The sequence below is a fragment of the Cibotium barometz genome, chromosome 26 (assembly GCF_041138505.1).
Source record: "Cibotium barometz isolate CiBa-2024 chromosome 26, ASM4113850v1, whole genome shotgun sequence".
Classification (NCBI taxonomy): Eukaryota; Viridiplantae; Streptophyta; class Polypodiopsida; order Cyatheales; family Cibotiaceae; genus Cibotium; species Cibotium barometz.
The window spans coordinates 54,288,519-54,315,650 of NC_141071.1; the positions used below are offsets into that span (position 1 = coordinate 54,288,519).

The 27,132-nt window shown below is 45.9% G+C and overlaps 1 protein-coding gene across 9 annotated transcripts in view; it reads left to right on the plus strand.

Annotated features, from left to right (window-relative positions):
- Positions 1-27,132, plus strand: part of LOC147624099 (uncharacterized) — a 144,392-nt gene that overhangs the window by 45,727 nt on the left and 71,533 nt on the right. For 7 of the 9 annotated variants that reach the window (XR_015269261.1, XR_015269259.1, XR_015269260.1 and 4 more), the window contains 3 exons: positions 21,837-22,001; positions 22,205-22,345; positions 22,572-22,632. Coding sequence is in view for 6 of the 9 variants with exons in the window: in XM_086820756.1 (XP_086676882.1) it covers positions 21,837-22,001; positions 22,205-22,345; positions 22,572-22,632 (367 nt within the window). In the remaining 3 variants the exon portion in view is untranslated. The remainder of the gene's footprint in view (positions 1-21,836; positions 22,002-22,204; positions 22,346-22,571; positions 22,633-27,132) is intronic. The other 2 variants (XM_086820760.1, XM_086820761.1) reach the window with 2 other exon arrangements.

Consider the following 27,132-nt stretch of genomic DNA (forward strand, 5'->3'; position numbering starts at 1 on the left):
TGGTGATATGTACCCACTACCTTCACAGCTACCTGACAGGTCAAATGATTATGGTATTGATATCAGGGATCAAGCAGGTCCCAGTGGAATCACAGCTGAAGAGAAGGGAAAAACTAAGGTGATAGATGTGGTCACCCTTGAGAAGACGAAGGAGGCAGAAGCTGATGTGATGCCTTTGGGGAAACGGATGCCACAGGAAAGAGAAGGCAAGGATGCTGCAGGGCCCAGCAAGAAGAAAGGAAAAGTAAAGGAAGGAGAAGATGTGAAGGTCAAGCAGAAGAGGAGGTCTCGTAGGAAGTTTCAGGTAACTGATTTTCCACTAGGGGGTGGGCAGGATAGTTACAGTTTGCAGGAGGACATGGCTGGAAGGAAAACTAACATTACTTTTGGGCAATTGATAGAGTTAGCTCCCAATTTGAAGCGTCAGTGGAAAAGACTTGTGAATCCGAGAGAGAAGGAGCCTGCCAAAGGGATAGTGACTGTTCTATCTGTCCAGGAGTTGCCTGATATATGTCCTGTGGTGAATGTTTGGTATAAAGGGAAGAATCTGGGAGAGGCATACATAGATGGTGGAGCACAGATTTGTGTGATCACATTGGCAGCTATGGAGAGGCTTGGTCTTAATTTTACTGAAGCGTCTGGTTTTCGTATTCGGTTGGCCAATCACCAGAAGGTCAAATGTTTAGGTATGATCAAGGAATTGGAATTGCAAGCTTTTGATATTAAGGTGCTTGTGGATTGTCATGTTATGCCTGCAGGAATGGGTGCATTTCCCATCATTTTGGGAAGACCATGGCTGAGAGCGGTGAAGGCTGTTCAGGATTGGAGGAAAGGGGTCATTACTCTGTATGACAGGAGAGGGGATAAGAAGCAGTTTAATATGGATAACCAGAAGCCTGTCAATAATGAAGAGGAAAGTGAAGCTGATTCGAGTGATGATACGACCAGCACCACTACTAGTGAGGGAACAGAGGATACTTCATCTAGTGAGGAGGATGCAGACATGGATGCTGTGGTTATTGATGAGGAAGTGCTTGGTGATGAGGTTGCTGAACAAGAAGAGACCATACATGAAGAATGTGAGGAAGTACAAGTGAGTCATGAGCAAAGGTATGCATGTGATGTGAAAGAGCTTGCTTTTAAGTCTTTGGATAATGAACCTGTGTGGGATGAGTGGGAAATAGACAGTCTACAGGATGATGAGCCTGAGTTGGAGCTGGATGACGAGATGTGTATTAATGTTAAGAAAGCCATGACCAGAATTGAGGCTATGAAGGAAGAGAAACACCAGAAGACTTTGAATGATGCTGCTGTTATAGATGAGTCTATGGATGCTGTAATGGATGAATTTCTTGGTGGCCTTGATGAAGATGAGGATACAGGAACTGAGGTGGATGCTTTGGCAATGGTGCCTTTCGAAAGGGAGTTTGTTTTGCCTGTAGTGGCCGGTTTTGATGGTGATACTTCTCATGTGGATGGACAAGAAAATGTTATGGCACAACAGGTTTTTCTTGATGAAGCTTTCATCAATTTTTACCCTCAGCAGGAGTTGCTGCACTGGTTCTCCGATATTGGTGCTGACCATATCAGGGATTTTGGGCTTGAGATGAGACGGGATGGTGTGTATGTCAGAAGCTTTGTCTCCAGAGGTTCTGGTGATATGTTGTGGGAAGTGGGATGGAAAATTATGCCTGTGGAGGATGATAGAGTTTCTTTGATCACCTGGAATAGAGATGTGTTGGTTACACTGTATGATGCTCAGAGGATTGACGGAGGGAAACGTGGTCATATGCTTTCTGCTGATCATAAATGATTCAGCAGGCTAGGGGTTGGGCAAAGTATGTCAGGCTAAAATTTGAAAGGTGTTTTTGGTCAGTGTACATATGGTGCGTGTGGTGTGCGAATAAATTTTGCCCTGAATGCCCTGGCAAGTGTACAGGCCGAGTGGTTTGGTTGTGAGCTGGTTTATGCACGTGTTTTGTTTTCCGGAAAAACGTTGGAGATCTGGAGTTTTATTGCATCAGTATGGTGTGCAGATGGATACTAAATGCAGGGCACCGACGACTGGAATGGTAGTGTTTGGAGATGATAATGATGCTGATGAAGACGGCAGGCAACTCTCGCATTTATTTGGAAATTATGGGCGCCGTATCTTCTGGAAAAAGTATAAGGAGAAGGAGAGTTTTTAAACATTAGTGGATGGCCATTACTTGTGGCTTTGAGGCTTTTTGAAAAAAATAAAAAATAATATAACATGGCCAATTAAAAAAAGCTACGTGAAGGTATGGTGGGCTGCCAACTCATTGTCTAGAAGGCGAGCGTGATAGCCGCTTCGAGAAGGTGACGGGGTCCAAGAGCTGGAGGTGCCTGCTGTAGAGGAAGTGCCCGGGGGGAGGCCTATTGTGTAGACAAAGAGCCGGGTGTGAGAGAGGAGCGCACGACTGTTGGCAACGACTGCATAAGGGCAGAGGACGCCTGGTGGAGTCGCTACAACGGGAGAGGTAAGGCGCCGCCTTGTGCGAGGGCAGTGTTGCTGCAGAGGTCGCCACGAAGCCGGAAACACCCAGGTGGTCGAACCAAGGGACAGAGCACAGGAGCCGCCTAGGAGGTAGAAGGTGACAGAGAGGGCTGCAGAGGTGAGTGGGGCCTCCCCTCGTCAAGTGCAGACAGCGCAGAGGAGTCGGGCGCTGCAGCTGCTAAGAGAAGGCTCTGGTGGTCGGCTGCTGTGTAGCAATGAGGGGTGACCGTCAAAGGCTCTGGGGAGCAGAGGCATATAACTGCCTAGTAGCAGAGAGAGGGTTGGTGGTTGTGCAGCTACAGCCATATGGTGTGAAGGGAGCGCAGCCAATTCTGCAGAGAGTCTGAAGAGAGTGGTGGTTGCCAAGAAAAAATACAGAGGCTGGTGTGGGCCTTGTATGTTGGTTATAGAGGGGCTGGTGACAGTACAGAAGAGGCTGCAAGTCTCTTGGGTGATCGTGATAGTATGGGTTGGTGATTGGAGCAGCAAGGGAGGGCTGCTGTTAGGAAATGGTGAATATGATGTGGCTTTGGCTGGATGCAAGGGATGGTGATGCTACGTTGAGCAGTAGTTCGTGGTGCTGAGGATTGTGCAAGGCTCTGGTGGTTGGTGAAGCTGCTGGTCACGACACAGAGAGAGTGGGAGCTGCTGAGTCGAAGGTTAGCTGGTGTGGGCGCCTTCTGGAGAGAGTAGCTGGTCTTGTGTGGGCGATGATTGCAGGCAGTGCGTGGATGCTGACCGGAGAGGGAGCCTTGGGTTTTTGTGTGGATTGGATGCAGAAGAGGTGCTGATGTGTGGGCTGGAGACAGTGGGGCTCGCCTACGACAATCAGGTAGCAGCTGGAGACAGAGAATAGCCGAGCTACAGAGAAAGTGAAGAAGGGTTGCTGGTGTGGGCGCCCTCTGGAGATTACAGGGACTGGGAAACAGAGGCTTGGTCGTCAGACGCAAGGGTGTATTCCCTTGGCAGTAAATCCTGGCCAGAGTCCTGGTCTTGGTGTATTTGCTGAGTTTGTACATGGTTGATGCTGTATATGTTTTTTGTTGAATGATCATCTGTCCTTCATGGTTTTGAGCTGTCTTATGGTGTGGGTGGGTGGCGAATGTTGAGAGAGTGTTCCAGCCGGTGGCTGGTGGTGCCCCGTTCGTGGTAGTGTTTCCAAGTTTGCGAGGTGGAAGGGCTATAGAGGCAGGTTCTTTCTTCTTTTTTTCACCTCACACCTGGTACACATTTCTCCAAGAACTTTTGCAGATATGAGAGGAGGCTAGCAAGAAGGGCTCCATTTTTTGAATGGACAAGATTTTGGGCTCTCATGTCACTTTAGACATAGTCTTTATCTTCATGTCCTCCCTTTTCGCAGAAGAAGCAGTGCCTCCTCTTTGGGCATTCCTGGACGGTGTGTCCTAGAGATTGGCATATGGCACACCACAACCCCTTCTTGGCTTCTTGTTGGGTTTTCAGTTCTTCTTGAGTTGGAGCAGAGTGCTTTCCTCACTTTGAGATTTTCCCTAGTCTGCGGGGGGACCCTATTTTGCAGAGAGTGGAGTACTCTGGCCTCCCAGGCCAATGTTTCATCCGTCGACAGATGGGACCCTTGCTAGAGCCTGTCCTTGATAGTCCAAGAGGCAGCCTACAATTGTCCCCCTCGCGGGCCCCTAGCTCAGACCTTCCCTAGGGGGGTGGGCATGGCACAGGCTCCTATGAACTTGATCACCAGGACCCGACCTTGAATGAGACTGGCAGACCATTGGCCTGAGGTGAAACCTTCGGCCGACTTCCAGAGCAAATCTGTGCTAACCAGCACGCTAGGCTGGCCGGATATAGGAGGATATGATTGTGTCAGAGAACCATTACGAGCATTTATGTCAGCAATCCCGGACGGTCATGGGCCCCCCTCAATACCTTGGAGGAACCCGCCTCTGCCCCCCCTTCTGGAGACCATTACCTCGTCGAGATCCCTCTCCAGGCTTTCAGTATTTCGATAGGCTTGTTGACCCTCTATAGCTAGCCATGGGCCTGCCCTCGCAGCCTCCCCCCCGCACCCCCCCCACAACTCTCCCCACTACCTTCTGGTCCCACTCTTTTGGCCCCTCCGGGCCAAAAGAGTGGGATGCTGTTACCGGCAGTGGTCGACTTAGGCACCATTGTCACTAGACGAGCTCAGTGGGTGACCATCGGGATTGGAGAGGACTATGTGGGCTTCGTGAATGTATACACACCGAACGTTGCAGTAGGTAGGGCCACCTTCTACAGCTTAGTTTGTTAGTCCCTGCCACACAGGCTGACTTTTGGTGTATGGGTGGGGATTTTTAAATGCTAGAGTCGACTGAGGACAGACTTGGAGGTGGCATGGCTACAATATCTGTTACAGGGTACTCGGCTTGGGAGGAGTTGATTTCGGCTCTGAGGGGAAAGAACCCTTGGCATCTTCCCGAGTTTGAACGCAGCCCCAGGAATCTGTGTTTCTCCAGATCCGAAAGGAGGAGTACTGGTCCCAACCTATCCAGATTAGATCGGTTCTATGTAGATGAGTGGGCTTGTGGTCATGATAGCATGATTGGTATTTTTGACTAGCACTATTTTCTCTGATCACGCACTAGGATCCTGAGATTTGCAGTAGGATAGAGGGGATTTGGGAGAGGCATGTTCTTGGATTCATCTAGGAAAATTACAAAATTAGGCATGTTCCTGGATTCATCTAGGTATATAATTCAGCCGTATTAGCGAACATGCAGATTTCACATTGTGAAGTTCTCGTCTGAGTTGCGGCCCGTTGATATTGTTCTAATTCTTTCTATCTTTAGCGTTGCATTTGCCCTTTCAACTACTTATTTGCTGTACTAATTCTTTCTATTTGCTACTTCCCTTAGTGCTAGGCTTCATTATGGTTGAGCCTGCCTTGCATCTCCGGAGGTTTGACAGAAAATTAGTACGAAGAGCTTTGTGTGAATATATGCTCTTATGTGTGTGTGTGTGTGTGTGTGTGTGTGATGTGAAAGCGAGGAGCCTGCGCAGCGCCGCCTGCTATCTTCTGCTTCTGTCGTCGTCTGTTGCTCCTGTAGTGCCAGCCACCCTGCCCCCTTTGCTGCCTCTGCAGCACCAACTGTTGGTCGTTTTTCACTGCCTTCGCAGCACCGGCCTCTTATTTCTGCACGTCACTTGCCTGCAAGTTGTCGGCTTCCAAGTGTGTGTATGTGTGTGTGTGTGTGTGTGTGTGTGTGTGTGTGTAGGGGTCGAGGTGTGTGTGTGTGTGTGTGTGTGTTTGTGTTAGTGGGTGTTTTGTCGCTCCTCGGCCGCCGAAGACCTGCTCGCCTGCTCCCTCGACCTACTCGCCCCTTTTGGGTGAGCACGTGTGGTGAGGTGCTTGTCCCCGGACTGTATCGGCCTTCATTCCTGGACTGTGTCGGCCTTGCAGTAATCTACGCGACCTTCTTAGGGTTCCCAGTTGCACTTTTTTCTCATCGCCAATTTGCTCTTCTTCCTCTCTTCCGCGACCTGTGTGTGTGTATAGGAGTGTGTGTGTGTGTGTGCGTGTGTGTATGTGCCTCGCTATACAGGTCACTTTTTTCCTTCTGTGTAAGTCGCTTCAGGCCTCTGTTTTTCCCCTCCTTGTAAGATTGTATTCCAATAGCGCTGTCCCCCTTTTTTTTCTGATCTGTGTCTTCCTGCCGAATCGAATAGTCTCGATGGCAGAATCAAGCAAGTATTATGTCAAGAGAGCTCTTTCTCCTGAACCTAAAAGACAATCAAGGGAATCTCTGCCCCCCATAGCTCCTTCATCTGAAGATGCTTCCTATGTGTTTGACATGTTGAATGAGGATTTTCAACAAAGTAGAAGAGAATGGATACTACCTGCTCCGGAACTCACTTACAAGATGAAGTTGCCTTCTCTTGTGCATCCTCTGAAGAAGCTCTCTCAAATTGCAGTCATCATCTTTTTTCCAGGTAAAATACCCTCGGCTAATGATGTGGGACAATGGGTGAATTCTCTCCTAGGTGGATGCTATGTAGAAGGAGTCTATTTTGCCTCCAGAGGATTTTATGAAGTTCATCTCTTGGATGCATTGACAAAACAAAAGATGCTGGAAATGTCCCCTTTATTTTTTGGTCGTCAAATGGTGCACATCATGCCTTGGTCTCCTAATAAGGATTATCAGAATCTCATCAAACATCACTGCCTTGTATGGGTTGAAGTCGTTGATTTCCCAGATTACATGAGAACAGAGCTTCCAGGCTTAGCGATGACATTGGGACAAGTGATCTGTCCCCCTTGTCCCACAGGTAACAAAAATCGTTTTTGCATCTTATGGGATACTGATAGACCAACCCCCTCTTCTATTGCAGTTGAGATTGAGGGTGTTAATTTGGGAAAGAAATATTTCACTTTGAAATGGGGCATTTTTGCTGGAGCTTGTTTCTCTTGTCAGAAGTTCGGGCATCTAGCTTCAGAGTGTCCCTCAATCCTTCATCCGCCTCCTCCAGCTGCCATTCCTCCGCCATCTAATAAAGGAGGTCAAAAGACTTATGTGGAAAAGACTCAAGCTAAAGGAGCAAAGCCTTCAGTTCATACAAGGAACCAAGCCAATTTAGCCCAAAACAAGGATAAAGGAAAAAGCAAGCTAGTGGAAAATAATTCATCTTCTCACGAGGGTTGGCAGAATGCAAAGAAGACGGTGCCTCTCAAACAAAGACCTCTCCAATCTCGCAATTGGGATGCTTCTGCTCCATCTCCTGGTCAACCTTCTACCTCTTCGGACAGCCCCATCTCAAAGGCATGAGTCAATGCAGTTAAGAAGGGTATTCCACTTTGTGAAGAAGATGATTTAGTCAGGGAATTGGATTCTGAGGGTCAGCAAGACCCTGTGGCAATGGCAGAGGCTTGATGCCTCCCTTTCTCTTTGAGGACTGCTCATCTCTTATACATATTTTCATGCGTACTTCTCTTAAATGTTTTTCTTATAATATACAGGGCCTCTGCAATCAGCATAAATGGAGGCTCCTATGGCATTATATAAATAATACTCATCCAGATGTTGTGTGTTTGCAAGAGCATAATCAGCATTCTTTTGCTGGCCAGCATGGGTTCTTTTCAGGCTATGATATATTTTATGCAGGATTTGGACAATTCTCTGGGCTGTGCATTTTAGCCAGACATGATCTGCAGCCCTGTGTAGCATATAATGATCTTTGTGGTCGATGGATGATTATCCAATGCATGATCAATGGAGAGATTTTTGAAATAGGCTCCTTGTATGCCTCTCAAATTTCAGCTTCCAGAGCTCAAATGTGGGACTCCATAAACCAATATCCTTGGTCTTCAAATGCTCTACTTTGTGGTGATTTTAATAATTCTCCTCACTGGAAGGACAATACCACACATAAATCCCATATGCTTCCCTCTGAAATCCAGCGATGGGAACATATGACTTCTTCTCTTCATACTGCAGATTTATGGACAGCAACTCACCCTTTGGTTTTGGGATTCACATATCATCATAATGCTTTTACAGAATATTGGGCCAGGCTTGATAGATGGTATCTCATTCATGCTCAGCAATATGATGATTATACATGTCAAATGTGGATTGATTATTCTCAACAACTATCTGATCATACTCCACTCTGGCTCAACCTTTCTTTTGGTATGCCTCTGGATGATATTCAGCTCTCTTTAGTCAGACATTTGCAGGTTAATCAATTATATCTTTCTCATGAAAAATTCCAGCAAATGATCAGATTGGCTTGTAAGCCATTGTTATCTCATGCTCAGGAGGATCTGGATTTTGCTTGGAACTCTTTTGTACATCGTATTCAAAATGTCATTAAGGAATATGGAAGATGGTACATGGCAGAAACCAGACAGCATATCCAGTGGGCAAAATCATACAAGCAGTCCTTGGTACAGATTAGCCATCAAAGGTCTCTTTCTGCTTCTGAACAGAATTCATTGTCTTGTGCTTCTTCCATAATTGATGCTAATGATAAACGCAAGCTTTCCAAATGGCAGACAAGGGCTAGAGTTAAACCTATGCTAGATAAGGGCTGCTCCTCGAAATCTTTCTTTCGAAACTTACACACGTACAGACAAAGTCAATCTATCATGAGAGTCAGGCAACCGGATGGTCTCTGGACCCAGACTTTATCGCAGCTAGAAAAACAATGTCTGGATCATTTTCGGCTTGTTTTTTCTCTGCCATCTTCTTCTACATCTCAGGCTGCATTGGCTCGGAGCAGATTTATTGAGCTTGTTTCTCCTATTGTTTCTTTGCAAAAAGCTTCAATGCTGGAAATGTCCTTTTCAGATACAGAATTGGATGAAGCCCTCAAGCATTTGGGTAAACATAAATCCCCAGGTTGGGATGGTTTGACGGTTGAATTTTTTGTAGCCTTCTGGGCTGAATTGAAGGGTCCAATCTTAAAGCTTGTTAATGTAGCCTGGCAGCATCAACATCTTCCCTCAGCTTGGAAGCATGGTCTGGTTAAGCTTCTGCCCAAAAAACCTCTGTGTGAGACAATGGATGACTGGAGGCCTATGACTTTGATGCCTGTTATATATAAACTTATTGCTAAAATGTTGGTACACCGGATAAAGGATATCCTTCATGATGGACTTCATCCCAGGCAATATGGTTTTGTTCCAAGAAGGCATATACATGATAATATCTCCAATACTCTCATTGCAATGGAATATGCAAAATACTCTGCTCAAGATGTCTTGGTCATGCAGGTGGATGTGGCAAAGGCATTTGATACGGTGCAGTGGGATTATGTTTCTCAAATCATGTCTAAACTTGGTTTTGGGCCAAAGCTAGTTAATGTCATATATTGGCTTTACTCAGATTCCACTGCTCAATGCTTTATAGGGAAACATTTGTCTGAGTCTTGGACTCTAGAACGATCAGTTCGACAGGGATGCCCTCTCAGTGCTCTGTTCTATGATATTGCTTCGCATCGTTTGCTTCTTTACATGGATCATCTGGTTGATACTAGATAGTTAGAGGGGCTTCAGATTTCTGGTTCACGGCCTTTCATTGCACAGGCTTATGCAGATGATTCATTCTTCATGCCAAAGAACAGTCCTTTGGAGCTTCGTCTATTGATGGGTACTCTTTCAGATTTTGGGTTGGCAGCTGGTTTAAAAATTAATTTTCAGAAATCAAAACTCTTACCTCTCAAGCATTGTGACTGGCATGCTATCCTGTGGCCCGGCCAGATTATTTATCCGGAAAGCATAGTAAGACACTTGGGCTATCCCATTGGCTGGAAAATCAGAAATAAACAACAAATATCTTGGGTGCTAAACAAAATTAGGGACAAATTAGAATATTGGAAGATCTCTACTTGGCCATTACATGTACGGCTTCGAATTGTTCAGTCCATTGTTCTGGCTTATGTCCAATTCTACCTTCCTCTCTTACATTGGTCATCTCGAGATCTTTCTTCTTTTATGTCTCAAGCCATGGAGATTTTTTGGAAAACTAAGCTTCATAAAAAAGCTTTAAGGTTGCTCAAAATGGACATGCTTTGCTCGCCAAAAATGCATGGTGGTTTGAATATTATAAACATCAAATTTCATGTGCTGGCAAGAAAGATCACTATGCTCAAAACCTTTTTTCAACAAGAGCAACCTTGGTCTATCATGTTGGCAATTTTGTGTGGTCGGATGTGCACAAATGCTTATGGTCGTTGGTTGGTTGATCCATCGGAAGTAGTGCTTGGCAAATTTCAAGGTAAAATCCCTGGTTGTCCATTTTCTACTTCCTTGATTCAGGATTGGAAGAAAGTGCTCTCTCGCATCAAATGGTCTCCCCATCCTGCTTCTATAGCTTCCTCGCTTCGAATGGAAAGCATACATTGGAGTGCTGTTTTTTACTCTCCCCTTGCTGTACAACAACCAATCAGAGCTTACAATCTTATGAAATTGGGCATCCGGTTCATTGATGACGTAGTGGATACTAGAGGGCAAATTCTTTCTTTTCCGGCAGCATGTCAACAATACAATCTTGGGATGCATCATAGATCTATATGGAAAGCTATTAAAGATCTCTTACACCCTTTCATTCCGATTCCAACATTGGATGTAAGAGACAGGCTTCAAGATTGGCATCTTCAGTCTTCAAGTTCAAGATTATCCTCTCAATCTTTGCATCTATTGACTTCTATACAGGCTTATCGATTGATATTACCTCCTCCATGGATTGCTCAACATGCTAATTCTCTTTGGCATCTGGATAAGTCTTTAGCTTGGTGGAAAGCAAAACTGACATTGATATGGAAGTTGAAAATGCCATTGAAACAGAGACTCTTTCTCTGGAGATGCATTGTCGGTATTTTTCCAGTGGGAGTGAAATTGGCTCAAAGAAGGATTGCCTCATGCAATTTCAAACCCTTTTGTACATTTATGATATAATGCAATTTCAACTGGTTTTACAAAAAAAAAAAAGTGTGTAAGGGTCGGTGTGTATGTGTTTTTATCGCCGGGACTGTCCTGCCTCATGCCCCCTGTTGCACGATTCAGCCTTTCCCCGCCCTACTTTTCCCACAACTCTATAGTATCCTTTTGCAGTTTTTTTCTACCGCCTTCCTGCACCTTTTCTGCATTACTGTTCTATTCCACTTTCCTTCTTGCCTTCGTAACCTCACAGCCTCCTTCTGTCAATATCTGCCTGTTCTTTTTCACAGCCTTTCCCTTTCCGTGGTTCTATCAATGGCTTCAGCTTTAGATGTTTTTGATGCATTTACGTTGGAAGCTCAGTATGTGTTTGATACCCTTAAGGATGACTTTCAGCAGTCACGACAGGAATGGGGCAAACAGATTCGAGAGGTCACCTACAAATTGAAGTTGCCGTCCCTGGTAAACCCTCTCAGAAAGTTGTCTCAAACTGCGGTTATAATATTCTTTCCAGGAAGAATCCCTGCGGCCAGCGATGTCGCGCAGTGGATTAAGTCCATCCTTGGAGGATGCTTTGTAGAGGGAGTGTATTTTGCTTCCAGAGGCTTTTATGAGGTGCATTTATCAGATGCTTCATGCAAGCAGAGGCTTCTTGAGTTCTCTCCCCTGTTTTATGGGAGGCAAATGGTACATGCTATGCCCTGGTCCCCAAACAAGGACTATCAAAGTCTTATACGGCATCACTGCCCTTTATGGGTTGAGGTTGCAAACTTCCCGGACTATATGCGTGAAGAGTTGCCTGGCCTGGCTGCTTCCTTGGGACAGGTCATTTGTCCACCACACCCCATGGGAAATCGTAACAGGTTCTGCATTCTCTGGGACACTGACATACCTACCCCTCCTTCTATTGCGGTGGAAGTTGAGGGAGTGCAATTGGGCAAAAAGTATTTTGAATTGAAGTGGGGTGTGTTTGCAGGTGCTTGTTTTGCCTGTCACAAGTTTGGGCATCTAGCCTCTGAATGCTCAATGGTTCTGCATCAGCCCCCTCCAAATGCCTTGCCACCCTAGACACGGGAAAAGAATGAGAATTTGCAAGTCAAGACAGCAAATACAAATGGAGCAAAGAATGCAAAATCAGTCAATCAGGTGCCCGCACTTGCAGGAAAAGGAAAAGATAAAGGGAAAGAGAAGATGAAGGAAACTGTGGGGATTGATCAGGACGGTTTTAAACAACCCAAGAAGGTGGTTGTATTGAAGCAACGCCCCCTTCAATCTCGTCAATGGGATGCTTCTTCTCCCTCACCAGGACAAACTTCTACTTCAGCCTCTACTCCTATCCTTCAAAATTGGGTGGGCGTACTGAAGAAGGGCATCCCCATATGTGATTCAGAAGAAGAGGAAAATGCTATGTCTTTCATGGGCAATGAAGGCATGCAGCCTATGCAGGCAGAGGCCTAGCCTCTCTAATGTCTGGTTCTTATCCTCACACTCTGCTGTACATACCTTTTCATGCTTCAAACACTTAAGTGCTTTACATACAATGTACAGAGCCTCTGCAATGTCTCAAAGTGGAGGCTATTATGGATTTATGTACATAAAATGCAGCCAGATATTGTTTGTTTGCAAGAGGATAATCAACACTCCATGGCTGGACAACATGGTTTTTTGCACGGCTATGATATATATTATGCTGGTACTGCTACCTATTCAGGTGTATGCATACTGGTTAGACATGAGTTGCAGCCTCAGTTGGCCTTCAATGACAATAGTGGCAGATGGATAGTAATACAATGCAATGTTAATGGTGATATTTTTGAGTTTGCATCAGTCTATGCCTCCCAGACCTCTGCCATGAGGGCTTCGTTGTGGGATTCTTTATGCAGATATCCATGGAGATCCAATGCATTCATCTGTGGGGAGTTTAATAATTCCCCTCTGCCTAGAGATAATACCAGTTCACGATCTCATATGCTATCATTGGAAAGGCACAAATGGGATGACATGCTTCTTTCTGTGCATGCTGAAGATTTATGGGTACTTCTCCAAGGGTCAATCCCTGGATATACTTTTCATCATAATGCACTTACTACGTATCGGGCAAGGCTTGACAGATGGTATTTGTTTTATCCACAACAATTTGCAGATTTTAGCCCTCACCTCCTTATAGATTTCTCATTGGGCTTGTCAGATCATGCTCCATGGTGGATGAATTTGCAGCTTGGCATGCCTCTAGATGATTTGCCATTTCTCTCCAGTAGATTATTGCATGTTAATCGGGCTTATTTCCAACATCACAACTTTCAGCAAATGATCAGATTTGCCATTCATCCTTTGCCAGTTCATGCCCAGGAGGACATGAATTATGCTTGGGACAGCTTCGTCTCTCGTATTCAGAATGTCATTAGGGAGTATGGCAAATGGCATATGACAAAATGGAGGAATGAGGTTAAATGGGCAAAAAGGACAGCACAACATTTGACTGAATTTTCTCAGTCGAGGCCACTCTCTGATTCAAAAAAGGATTCCCTTTCACAAGCACAATTTAAACTTACTGTTAATGATCAGAGGACATTGCACAAATGGCAGATTAGGGCAAGAATGAAGCCCCTCATGGATAAGGTCTGCTCTTCAAAATCCTTTTTCTAGGGCTTGCATGCTACTCGAAATAAAAATTCATGTCTAAGGGTTAGGAAACTAGATGGCTCTTGGACTCACTCTTTCTCTGATCTCCAAGACGGATGCCACAATTATTTCTAGAAATTGTTTTCTGCTCCTGGTTCCCCTTCAAATCAAGTGACTGATGCCAGGACTGAATTTCTTCAATATGTTTCTGGAATAGTTGAAATGGATGATGCTCTTACCTTGGAGAGGCCTTTTACTGACATAGAACTTGATAATGCGTTGTTCCACCTCAGCAAATACAAGTCCCCTGGCTGGGATGGCCTTACAGTGGAATTTTATATTTCTTTTTGGGATGATTTGAAAGAGGTCCTTTTGCGAATGATCAATGTGGCCTGGCAAGAAAATCAGTTGCCGCACTCTTGGAAGCATGGTATAGTCAAGCTTGTCCCCAAAAAACATCTGTGTGATCATATATCAGATTGGAGGCCTATTACTTTGATGCTTGTACTTTACAAACTTATTGCCAAAATGATTGTACATAGGCTTCACAGGATACTGCATGCAGGACTTCATCCTCATCAGTATGGTTTTGTGCCGCGAAGACAAATCCATGACAATATATCCAATGCCTTGACTGCAATTGAATATGCTAAGTATTCGCATCAAGATGTGCTTATATTGCAGGTGGATATTGCTAAGGCATTTGACAATGTTCAATGGGATTTCATCTCTCAGATCATGACAAAGTTGGGCTTTGGTCCCAAGATGGCAAATGCTGTTTACTGGCTTTATTCTGGCTCTACTGCTCAGTGCATTCTTGGGCGCCATCTGTCTCGGTCATGGATATTGGGTTGATCAGTTAGACAGGGCTGCCCTCTTAGTGCTCTCTTCTATGCCATTGCGATCCATCCTCTTTTGATTTATCTTGATCATCTTACAAACACAGGACAGATGACTGGTCTCAAAATCCCAGGGGCTACATCTTTTTTGGCACAAGCATATGCTGATGATTCCTTCTTCATGCCACAGAATTCTCCTCAGGAACTTCGCATGCTTATGGCCACTCTTTCTTTATATGGGTTAGCAGCGGGATTGCATGTCAATTTTGACAAATCTAAATTACTCCCCCTGAAACAATGTGACTGGCATTCTATTCTTTGGCCGGGTCAGGTGGTGCATTCCAGAGATATAGTCAGGCATTTGGGATATCCCATAGGATGGCATATCACCAGAAAGCAGCAGTTAAAATGGATTTTCCAAAGACTTCAACATAAACTGGAATACTGGAAGATTTCTACTTGGCCTCTTCATGTCAGGCTTAGAATAGTACAATCCATTGTGATGTCCTATGGCCAGTTCTATTTGCCCTTGCTGCATTGGTCCTCCAGGGATATTTCAGCTTTTATGTCTCAAGCTATGGAGATATTATGGAAGACAAAAACTGCTGTGAAAGCATTGAGACTGATGAAGATGGAAATGGTGTGCTCCCCAAGGATGCATGGTGGACTTAATGTCCTCAATATAAAATATCATGTACTTGCAAGGAAGGCTACAATGTTGCATACTTTCTTCCGTCAACAGCAGCCATGGACTTGTATGTTAGCATCCATGTGTGTCAACATGAGGACTTGTGCTTATGGTCATTGGATTACGGATCATTGGGAGGTTGTGATTGGGAAATTTGTAGGGAGGATAACAGGTTGTCCTTTCTCTACTGCCCTCATACTTGACTGGAAACAAGTTCTCTCTAAGGTCAAATGGGCTCCTGATAATTGCTTGGAGACAAACTCGATGAGGAAAGAAAGTATTCATTGGAGTGCCATCTTTGACACTCCACTTGCTTTACAGGAACCTGTTCGGGCATACAATCTTATGAAATTGGGAATTAGGTACATACATGATGTGGTAGATGATCGGGGATATGTCTTATCCTTTCCCCGGGCCACTGCTTCCTATGCATTGGGAATGCATCATAGGTTGATATGGAAGAAAATTGCTGATTTATTGCATCCCTTTTTACCTATTCCACCCGTGGCTGACACAGACAGGCTTATGGATTGGCAATTGCAGCCATCTACTACATGCATTCATCCTATTCCCCTTCCTACCTTAACCTCCATCAAAGCCTACAGGCTTCTTCAGCCTGCCCCATGGATTCATCAACATGCTAATTCTCTGTGGCATATAAGGAAGCCCCTCTCATGGTGACGGAAGAATCTCCGGATGTTGTGGAAGTGTAAAATGCCATTGAAACAAAGACTTTTTCTTTGGAGATGTTTGACAGGCACATTGTCAGTGGGGGTCATACTTGCTAAACGTCACATTGCACCTTCCACATGTCTAAGATGTCAGGCTCCCTCAGAGACTGTTCTTCATCTGCTTTGGCACTGCCCTTGTTCCAGGATCCTCCTCAGGAGAATTTCAGATTTTCTTCGGCTCCGTTTCCCGAGTCACAGATTTGGGAAACATTTCTGGCTTTTTGGCAGATATATGCGGTCCTTGTCCCAATACTCACTATTTCTCTCTTGGGTGAGATATTGGGCTCTTTGGACAATTTGGAGTGAGCATAATTTGGCATACTCGGCAGAATCACCAGTCATATGAATCCTTCAGAGCCTCATTGCGGCAATCCTTATATGATGCCTGCCATGAGGGTGATATGGATGCTTCTTGTTTAGAGCTTTTCTCTTTATGTTTCTGACATTTGGGATACTCTCCGCTTCGGAGACTCCCCATCTTGTAAATTTATGAGCATATAAATATACTGCACTGGATATTACCAAAAAAAAGTGTGTGTGTGTGTGTGTGTGTGGAGTGCGTGTGTGAGAGCATATCTTGATACAATGTTCTACACCCACTATTGGGCACTGATGACGTTAGTGGGGATGTCGTAGTATCTAGTCCATACTATGCGTAAAGGAGTTGATAGTTATATAGTCTTGTGGATTGACTACCATGAGTATATAACATGCACGTTCCTAAAAGGTGAATTTGGGCATGTTCCTGGACCATTACGAGCATTTATGTCAGCAATCCTGGACAGTCATGGACCCCCTTCAATACCTTGGAGGAACTCGCCTCCGCCCCCCCCTTTTGGAGACCGTTACCTCGTCGAGATCCCTCTCTAGGCTTTCAATATTTTGAGAGGCTTGTTGACCCTCTATAGCTAGCCGTGGCACCCCCCCCCCCTCCACAACTCTCCCCACTACCTTCTGGTCCCACTCTTTTGGCCCCTACGGGCCAAAAGAGTGGGCTGCTGTTGCCGGCAGTGGTCGACTTAGGCACCATTGTCATTGGACGAGCTCAGTGGGTGACCATCGGGATTGGAGAGGACTATGTGGGCTTCGTGAATGTATACACACCGAATGTTGCAGTAAGTAGGGCCACCTTCTACAGTTTAGTTTGTTAGTCCCTGCCACACAGGCTGACTTTTGGTGCATGGGTGGGGATTTTTAAATGCTAGAGTCGACAGAGGACAGACTTGGAGGTGGCATGGCTACAATATGTGTTATAGGGTACTTGGCTTGGGAGGAGTTGATTTCGGCTTTGAGGGGAAAACCCCTGGCATCTTCCCGAGTTTGAACGCAGCCCCAGGAATATGTGTTTCTCCAGATCCGAAAGGAGGAGTACTGGTCCCAACCTATCTAGATTAGATCGGTTCTATGTAGATGAGTGGGCTTGTGGTCATGATGGCCTGATTGGTATTTTTCGCTGGCACTATTTTCTCTGATCACGCACTGGTTATTTTCTCCCGGGATGACTCCTGGAGGTAGGACAAACATTCGAGTATCTGGACTCGATATAGCCTCATCTAGGATCCTGAGATTTGCAGCAGGATAGAGGGGATTTGGGAGAGGCATGCTCCTGGATTCACCTCTCCCTAGATGAATCCAGGAACATGCCCAAATTCACCTCTCCCTAGATGAAATAGTAAAGCTTGGGATTCAAAGACAGCTTCAGAAAAACTGAGATTTATAAAATCTGTATGGAGAAAATGGAAAAATAGTAAAGATTGGGATTCAAAGACACCTGCAGAAAGCATATCCATCCTACGCAACTTAAAATATGGAAATGGGGGCTAATATGTGATTTTAATCATAAGAATTGCCAAAGTTGGTTTGTTGTACACAATTGATGCTTGTAATGCGGCATCTTTGGCAAACATCACTTCTTCTTTTATTTTGCTTGCAAAAAAGCCACTTCTATTTAGTATGAATAGACCATACAAAATCACGGCTAGAAGCTAGAGCAAAGAATAATCATCCCAAAATGTATGATGATCTCAACCAATCTGGGGCACCAAGAGAGTCTTGTGAGATGAAAAAAAACGATCCCATTATCCCACACCCTCATAAAAACAGTGCGCTTTGTTGGGGAAGATCTGGATGGTCCCGATATACGAGCCCATGTGGCCATAAGAGTGTGAACCATATCTCCCCATATAGTACAAATGCCTGAGTGTCCTATATCTGAATGCTCTCTACAGCTTTTGTGCATCTGGCCGTCCAAATCTGCCAACTGTGATAGTCGCAATGATCTCCCAAGTGGTATCAATTTTTTGTAGAGGTGGTGTATACTGTGTATGAGGAATATCGAGTAGCATGTGATGTTGGTCCACACCTCTGCGTATCAATATGTGTATATCCATATGGCCATGTCCAAATCCCTGCCCTCAAAAATATGTGGATCAGACTGAGTGAGCCAAGCTATAGCACCCCAAGTAACAGAGATGGTAACTCTCCTCAAACTGCTCATAAGCTGAGCTGTAGAGCCCCAAATCCTTTGAGCAGCTCTACACCCCCATATCCAATGTTGTACTGTCTCAGAAGCTACTGGGCATCTAGGGCATGAGGAATCTGCACCAAAAATAACCCTCCATTGATTAATGGGAAGGCCACGATGTAAGAATGACGAAAAGAAGTCGGAGATCTGGCCCTCCTATATGCATGCCAAAGTCTATGCCAAAATCTCTTTTGAAGCAATGGGGTAATATCAGAATTCTCCTACTGTGGTCTGAGTGTAAGAGTCCTCTAAATATGAGGAACTTGGCATTACGGCTAGTGTAGCTTAAAAAAGGCTGACTCTTTATTGGATTGGCTGCATCAATCCACTCCCACTCATCACGATCCCAATGAAGATATCTGATAGGACATCCACTAGATAGCCATAAGCAGCAAGACCCATGGGTCACAATATTAGGGGGAGGGTCAACAAGCCATGGAGAGAGTGTCAAATACCCGAGATCTCTTTGAGAAGGAAACCTGCAATACAAGTCATGATACGCAAGACAAAGCAACAAACCCTAACCCTAGGAGGCAAAGCGGAAGAAACATATCTGGTTGCAGGCATACTCGCCACCCAACCATGACAGCCGTGAGCGAGGCTCACAATCTTGGCCGTCCCCACCGAGCCACGAGCTAGAGCGTCATGCCTCGTGAATGCCTTGCCATCGTCCTCATCTGGTGTCTCCTACCACCCGGGGTTGTCCCCCAAGGACGATGGCCTCCTGTGCGATGGTGCTCCCGCTCCACGCGCTCTGCACTCTTGTGCTCCATCTGTTGGTGTGTGCCCAACTGGTACCCCTCCCCCCAATAAATAGGGAAGGAATGCCCAAAAAGCACACACTATCAATAGCGGACCAAAAAACATATGTCCGCCCACAACATATCACACTCTGGCTCGCCAATCTGCGTGCCCCTAGCGTGCACATGTCATACTCCCCTTCCTCAAAAGAGCTCACTCTTGAGCTCAAGAAAAAGAACTCAAGCAGAAGTTGTCACACTCGCAACACTAGAAAAATACCCTCTATTTGTCGAAACCAATAGTCTCAAGGACAATCCGACTAAGAGATCGACTTGCTCAAGTAACATGACATGAGCGTCAATTCCTAGTCACAAAAGCCTAATTTGGAGCAAATGGATCAACTGGGTAACTCGAACCTGACAATGCTACCAGTACGAGTGGTAAGCAACCACTGTCCTAAAGAGTTATCCCGAAACCAAAAGTATCTTCCATTTGACTGCCATGCTTTCATCTTGATGTCCTCTATAAATCTGGTCTGGAAAAAACCACAAAACTAGAAAAACCCAGAACCTACTACTGAAGCCTGAACCAAGTGGAACACAATAGGAGTCTCTTCCCAAACAAGAGAAGAACCGATCTTCTAGAAAAGATTATCAATCTGTACTTTGTGACTCGTCACCTTGGAAGTCTAACTTCCCAAATAGACCTCAGAAAGTCTATGAGTACCTTGGATATATTAGGTCTATGTCTTGCATGGTACAAGTCCATGACTAACTCTTGTGTGTGTGTATCCGTAAAGTTCTTGGAGTAAAAAATCCCATGTGTACCCTAGAACAAACATGTGTACTTGCATAACACGGTACAACACTGTGCTTTTATTGTTAAACACTATCTTGCATGTTCCTTGCATTTGAAAAACAAACACATACCTCATAACACGCTGGTCCAAAACTAAGATAGAACGAAGCACGTGCATCCGAAGCTTGCAAGTACACAAAGTCCCGTACACAACCTAGACATCTTGGAGAGAGAAGAATCTGAAGAGAGATCGTAGAAAAACATGTCGCCATCACTTGCTGCTGTAGGGCAGCCCACTGACGATCGTATGCCTTTGTCCGGACAACCTACATGTGGCTGTCCACAACCTTTGGCTGTGTGTGGTAGACCTCGGGTAACACGGATGGCTGTGGCATGTGCGGCTTTGCTAGACTGCCCTGCATCTGCATGAGTGCGTGCACACACGTCATGCGTGGCTGCATGGGAAACAGCCCCAAAAACTTGGGCTTCCTCACCCCAAAGGGGTCCCCATCAGCAAGGTGCAGTCCCCATGTGGGCTGCCACAAGCCCCATCGAGCCTCGACGGTCCCTGCAACCGCCAACAGCCTTGGTCAACTCCAACAGCCCTTCACAAGTGCCGTCGACAGCCCTTCCCACGTCTGTCACCCATGCGACCAGGTAAGGGACCCCCATGTGCACCATCGGCTTCGGGAAGGTAAGTGTTTTTTTTTTCATTAAAAAAAACTGCCCGCTTAAACAAAAAAAATGGACACTTGTTTTATAAAAAAAACTCAACCTGCCCAAAAAAAACAAAACGGGTGCAGGGTATTTGTACAGCCGACGCTCTCTCTCGCCAGATCCTCACCATCGCCAGATCAGAGCCATTGTTGCTCGGCTTCGGAGGCGCCTACCTGGCTTCTACGATCTCTCCATTCTAGACAGCCCCATGGCGGAGATACTTGATCTAAGGAGAGGGCAACACTTCAACCGATCAGCATACATGGATCTACCTGATATACATTTTTTAGTATTTTCCAGTATTTTCTACTCAGTATCATCTCGGAGTCTTACAGTTCTGTTCTTATAACTGTAGGACAATCAGTTTATTGTACTTTTTAGTCTCATTTAGTTGTTCTCTTTGATGAAACACCAACTTTAGATGTACTCTCAGTTTTGGTCTCATTTAGTTGTACTTTTTAGTCTCATTTAGTTGTTCTCTTTGATGAAACACCAACTTCAGATGTACTCTCAGTTTTGGTCTCATAGGCCACTATGGCCTCTTAGAGACGTTAATACATCATTTCATTTCATTTCTCTCTCTCTCTCTTTGTCTCACTCTCTTGCCCATAAGGCCAAGGGTGCAACAGCCCTGTACACACACGCTATTGCAAAAACAGGAAAGATCTTACCTGTATCTTTCCTTGCGCGATCTCAGAGTTGCTTTGATACCACTGTCAAATACCTGAGCCACCCAACCATGATAGCCGTGAGCGAGACTCACAATCTTGGCCGTCCCCACCGAGCCATGAGCTAGAGCGTCATGCCCTCGTGAGTGCCCTGCCATCGTCCTCATTTAGTGTCCCCTACCACCCGGGTTGTCCCCCAAGGACGACGGCCTCCTGCGTGATGGTGCTCCCATTCCACGCGCTCTGCACTCCTGTGCTCCATCTGTCGGTGTGTGCCTAACTGGTACCCCTCCCCCCAATAAATAGGGAAGGAACACACAAAAAGCACACGCTATCAATAGCGGACCAAAAAGCACATGTCCGCCCACAACATATCACACTCTAGCTCGCGAATCTGCTTGCCCCTAGCGTGCACATGACAGGGAGTTCCCCCCTTCTTCCGAATGGTTGTCTCTATATGAGGTGGTGATCTGGATTCTCTAAGATGTTTCTTCTTTTTACTAACAAATGGATCTTTTTTTGGGTGGAAAAGGAAACAAACTGATGCTGGTCGCAGTCCAAATTTGATACTTAGGTTTTGGTTTAATGGAAAATCCAGGTTGTTAATCACAAGCAAAGAGCAGCTTCTTGCATTCAACACTTCTGGCGGAAGCATGCCGAAAGAAAAGGAAAAGAGCTAGAAGAGAGAAGGCGATTGGAGGCTCTAAAATTCATTTCTGAAATGCCTGCTGGTCAGGAGCGGTTGTTGCAGATGGCTATTACGGTATAAAGTCTTAGCAGCTTAAAAACTAGTGATATTGTTTTTGGAAAAGAATCTCTGCCCAACCACTAGTGACTTTCGGTCTGTCTTTTGTGTTGGCTGCAATAAAATTCATCTAAGAAACTCTGAAATATGGTATTGCTAAAGGCCAATAAACAGACAAAGAAATCTCGTACCTAAGTTATCCATGAACGCTCTTTACTCAGGCAATGAGAGGAGGGCAATTGGTAAGATGGCATTCCTCCATGCATAGGGCAGCTAAAGTTATTCAGCATGCTTGGCAAGAAGCATTGATGAGGAAGAAAGAGAAAATGCTTGCTCCTCAAACTCTTCCTCGGGAGTTGAAGGTCAGTAGATTATAAACATGTGATCCTCGTACAAGCCAGCATCATCATGTGATTTTTAGATAACCACCATCACACAAATCCAACAGCAATAAAGAGTAATTTCTCAATTGGATAAGCTCGGAAGGCCTACTCTTTATTCACATTATAATAATTTAGGTGTCATGGCATCTGCATTATACTGAATTGGGAATCAATTAAAATTTAAAAAGGCGTTCCTGTTTTGCAGGAGCTTTATAAGTTGATTGTGTGGAGGCATATGTACAAAGGGTGTACGCCCCCAAGCTATGGTAATCAGAAGATAAATCAGGGATTACCTTGATGTGCTCTTCCTACATTTTTTTTGGAGTGTGTGAAACTAAGGGAATTGTCCTTATAGCAAGCTTCTTGTTTTACTAAGTTACAAAAAGGCCCCTTCCTGTTTTTCTTTTTGCCCAAATTCGGTCCAAGTCGTATTACCCCTTTTCTATCTTGAATCGAGCTTCCTTTTTAAGGGAGATTCTAAAATACTTGAAGGATTCATGAGACCAAAAGATGTTACATATGATCCATGAGTAAACTGGATGTCAAGACAACATGAGAGAGAGAAATGAAAGAACGTTATATTAAACGTCTTCAAAAGACCCTGTATTCCCATGCTCACCATAGTGCACACCATGCTGCTGATGATGATGATGATGATGAGATACACATACAGCTAATCTATCTTTTTGTATGAGTTTTTTTTCAGTTTCATTAATCTTTTTCCATGGCTAGTACCACATGGAACTCTTGTACGACTTTTGGTCTCATAGCCCATTTGAATACATGTGAAATATCATGTGGAAGATACATCTCTGAGTCGGTACAAGAAAAGGAGGGCTCATGTGGATGTGCGATATCATTATCCTTGTCCATCCAGAATATCCAGCGCCCAGCATAGGTGAGTTTATGATTGCCGAGATACTTGCCAAGTCCACTCTTAGTTGGGGGCTGTCTCTATGTCGTGGAAGATCTCCCCCATCGGGAGCTGCTGTGTGGAGAGCTGTTGTTGACCTCGGGCCCGTGGCCGTGGATGTCAAGTAGCCTGTAGCTGGTGGGTGCAGTCCAGGGTGACTTTAGGAGGTCGAGGTGGCACATGGGGGAAGCTAGACCTCCAGGGTCAAATCTGTGGGCACAGGTACCTCTTTGAATTGCTGATTGGTGCTGCCATCCTCTAGTGATGGTCCGCTGTGAGGTGTCCTGGGGCTGGGATCTTCTCTCTTTAAAGAGTGACTCTTGGTGCTTGCTGAGCTTCATCAGATAAAGTCCAAGAGATGCTGATTGGGAAAGTCAAGGCAATGGAATCTCCCACAGATCTTGACCTCTGTGGGGTAGATTTGACACATCCTGGTGACAGATACTGTCCTCTCTGGCAATGCTCTCTGCTCTCCCTATCTCCACTCCAAGGTCGAATCTGTGCAATCAAAATCAGCCTGGCATGTGACATGTGCCTGTGCATGTTTACCGGCCTCTGGATGAATCCTATCCAATGTGACCCTCAAGAAATGATCTCTGTAGAACTACATCTTCATGGGTAGCTTGAAGATGCAAGCCATGTGGTGAAAGTGTGTTGGCTGAGGTGTGTTAGTGTTGTGTGCACGCGTGGTGAAACTGTGGAGCTCTGCAGGGCCACCTTCTGGCTGCCATCCTTTGCTGCCTACTGCTTTGCAGCGCTGGCTCCTGTCATCCCTCTCTGAGCCTACAGTGTTGGTTGCCCTCCTCTCGCCTACTGCCTCTGCAGTGTCATGTGTTTCTGCCTCCTCTCGCCGGTTGCTGTCTCTGCAGCGCTGTTTGTCCTGCTTCCTCCCGCCAGTTGTTGTCTCTGCAGTTCTTGCGTGCCTACCGTTTGTCACCTGATCCCTCTCCTTCTGCTCGTTTTGGTCATCTCCTTGGGTGCAACTGTGTGTGTGTGTGTGCACCCTTTCTTTAAAAAAAAAAAGTGTGTGTGTGTGAGAGAGAAAGAAAGAAGAAAGAAAGCTGTATTAATGTCTACCAGAGGCCGATCTCTACCTATGAGACAAATCAATGTACAATTGTCAATGTCTTCTGGATGTCCAGAAAAAAAAGAGGACAAAATGAACATGAAATAAACTATGAAAGTACTGAGCTAGTGGGGGGGTGTGATGGATGGAGCACTACTGCTAGAGGCTCAGTATGCAACCTATATGCGCAGGGTATACAAGAATGCAATGCAGATCTGTCTAGCTTCAACTAGTACCATAATGGGGGTGTAATATGTGATACATAGGTGATGGCGAGGCAAAAATACCTCGGAGCATGATCTCCGGGTGTGAGTGTAAGTGAGCTAGCTGCTCCTGGATATGGTGCTCATGTCGAGCCCGTATCTTTGTGATCTCCCTCTGATGTAGTCTCGGAGTCTGGTAGCCTGGTGCTCTCGGTCTCCGTCTGGCTCGGAGGTCCGCAGCGCGCTGAAGTGTAACCCCCTCCTGCGTCAGGATAGCCACTAGGATAGATCTCTGGAAGAAATCAGTGAGCTGGAGCTGTCGCCCACCTCTCCCTGTGGTATGAGTCCGTAGCAGTGTCTCTCTGTGGCGCTGTGTCTCTAGCAAGAACTGGCCAAATCTGCCCTGGTCTGTGGACTCCATGATCTGGTGGAGTGAGGGATGTCCATTGAAGATGGTGGTGTATCTCTCTCTAATGACACTATATGCTCTGCATCTGCATACATAATGTTCCTCACTCTCAACTTCCTCCTGGCATAGTCTGCATATCCTCTTTGCTTTGGGGTCCGTGCTGCCCTACCTGCCTCAATCTCAAGCTGGTGTGATGACACTCTGAGCTGGCCAATCACCACTCGGGCACTGTGAGGCATGTACACATCCATGTATCCAGGTCTGTGTATGAATCCATCCGCTGAGATACGCATAAACTGATCTCTGTAGTATAGCATCTTCGGCGGTAGAGGCTGACTGGGTGTAATCCAAGTCTCTTGAGCGTATCGCTGCCATAAATCCTGCCGAAGGACTGTGTTCCTCTCACGGTGAGAGAGCTGGATGTGTGGTGCATGTATATCATACTGGAAAGGTGGTAGGTGATCTATGTCAAGACCATGCTGAGTGAGCCATTGTATCATCTGTGAATACCATGATCTCCTATCTCCACTCTCTGCGAGCTGCCTGGACGCCTCAAAAGCTCTATGTGAGAGTCGATCTGGTGGCATATCTCTGATCTTCTGCATGAAGCAAATTGTCTGGAAGAGGGCCTCTACTAGCATAGGAGGTGCAGCAAACTCCGTCCGGACAATGTCATGTGGGACGGAGGGTTTGCTGCGGATCATCCATGAGAGCATGAGAATCTGAGGCCTCTCTATCTGAGACCATGTGGAGGTGGCGAGCCCAGGTGCCCATACTGCTGCAGCATACATCAAAGCAGGGGTGACTAGTGTGTCAAACAACCACCCCTTCGTGCGGGGCTCATGGAAGTGTGCCTGGTGACACTGTCTCTCTAGCATGGCCAGAGCTGCATACCCTCGTGTGAGTCTATCCTTGGCTGCCCGTGCCATAGTAAATCTTCCTGGCGGAGTCGTAAATGTAATCCCGAGGTACACATATGAGTCTACCACCTCTACCTGTCCTCCTGCTAGTGTGAAGATGAACTGGCCCTAAGGTGTGGAAAATCATGGCCTTGGTTTTCCCAAGGTTCAGTGCATGGAGATGGTGCTGTAGTCCCATCCACGACTCAGAGACCAGAATAATATCATCTGCATATAGCATAATGTGGACTGTGGTACCTGAGATGTCTACCCCGTCCCCACCACCTTGACCAATGAAGTCAGCCACCTCATCGATGTATAGCCCAAATAGTGTAGGAGAGAGTGGGCATCCTTGCTTCACACCTATGGTGCTAGCAATAACATCAGATAGCCCCCCGGGGCATCGTATGCGCGCGAAGACCTGCTCATATAAAGCACAGATGCCCCAAACCATCTCTGATGGGATCCCCAATGACTATAGGCGTTGGAAGAGTCTCTCTTGTGGCACCGTGTCAAATGCTTTGCGGAAATCCACAAAGCAGCAGTATAATCTCTTCTCCCGCGCCCTAGCCTGGTCAATCAGACATCTCAGAGTGAATATATGGTCAATAGTGGAGAAAGCTCGTCGGAATCCATCCTGCCCTGGTGCTCGCAGTACCGCCTTCTTTGCATATGAGCTCAACTCTGCCTCGAGCACTGCGCCATAAAGTTTGGCCAATGTATGACCAATCATGATAGTCCTGTAGTTGCTGAGGTCTAGCATGTCTCCCGCTTTGTGGAGAGGCACGATGGTGTGCATAGTCCAGTTGGTAGGCCCTCCACTAGTGCCCTATTAAAGAGGTGAGCAACAAAGAGTCCTAGTGTGTGAGCTGCATAAATAAGATGCTCACTCTGTATACCTGTGTGGTCAGCCGATCTCCCATGCTGTAACCGGCGGATAGCTCTCTCTACCATCGAGGCGGTAAAGAAAGTAGAGGTGGTAGGGCGGGATTCCTGTAGCCGTGGTATGGGCAGCTCCTGAGGGATATGGTAGAGGCTCTTTGCATATGTGTGCCATGTGTGTGGATCCTCAATCGGGGTACGAGGGCGAGGCTCTCTCATCCTGCGCCATGCAGTGGCTGCATCTCTGCTCATGAGTAGGTGGTATATATCCCAGTACTATGCCTCCTCATATGCACGCCTCTTACGGCGTATGAGGATCCTCATCTGTCGGCTCGCCTGTCTCTGTGTAATGGTCCCCAGTGCTCTCTGGGCACGGAGGTGTCTATATAGCTCT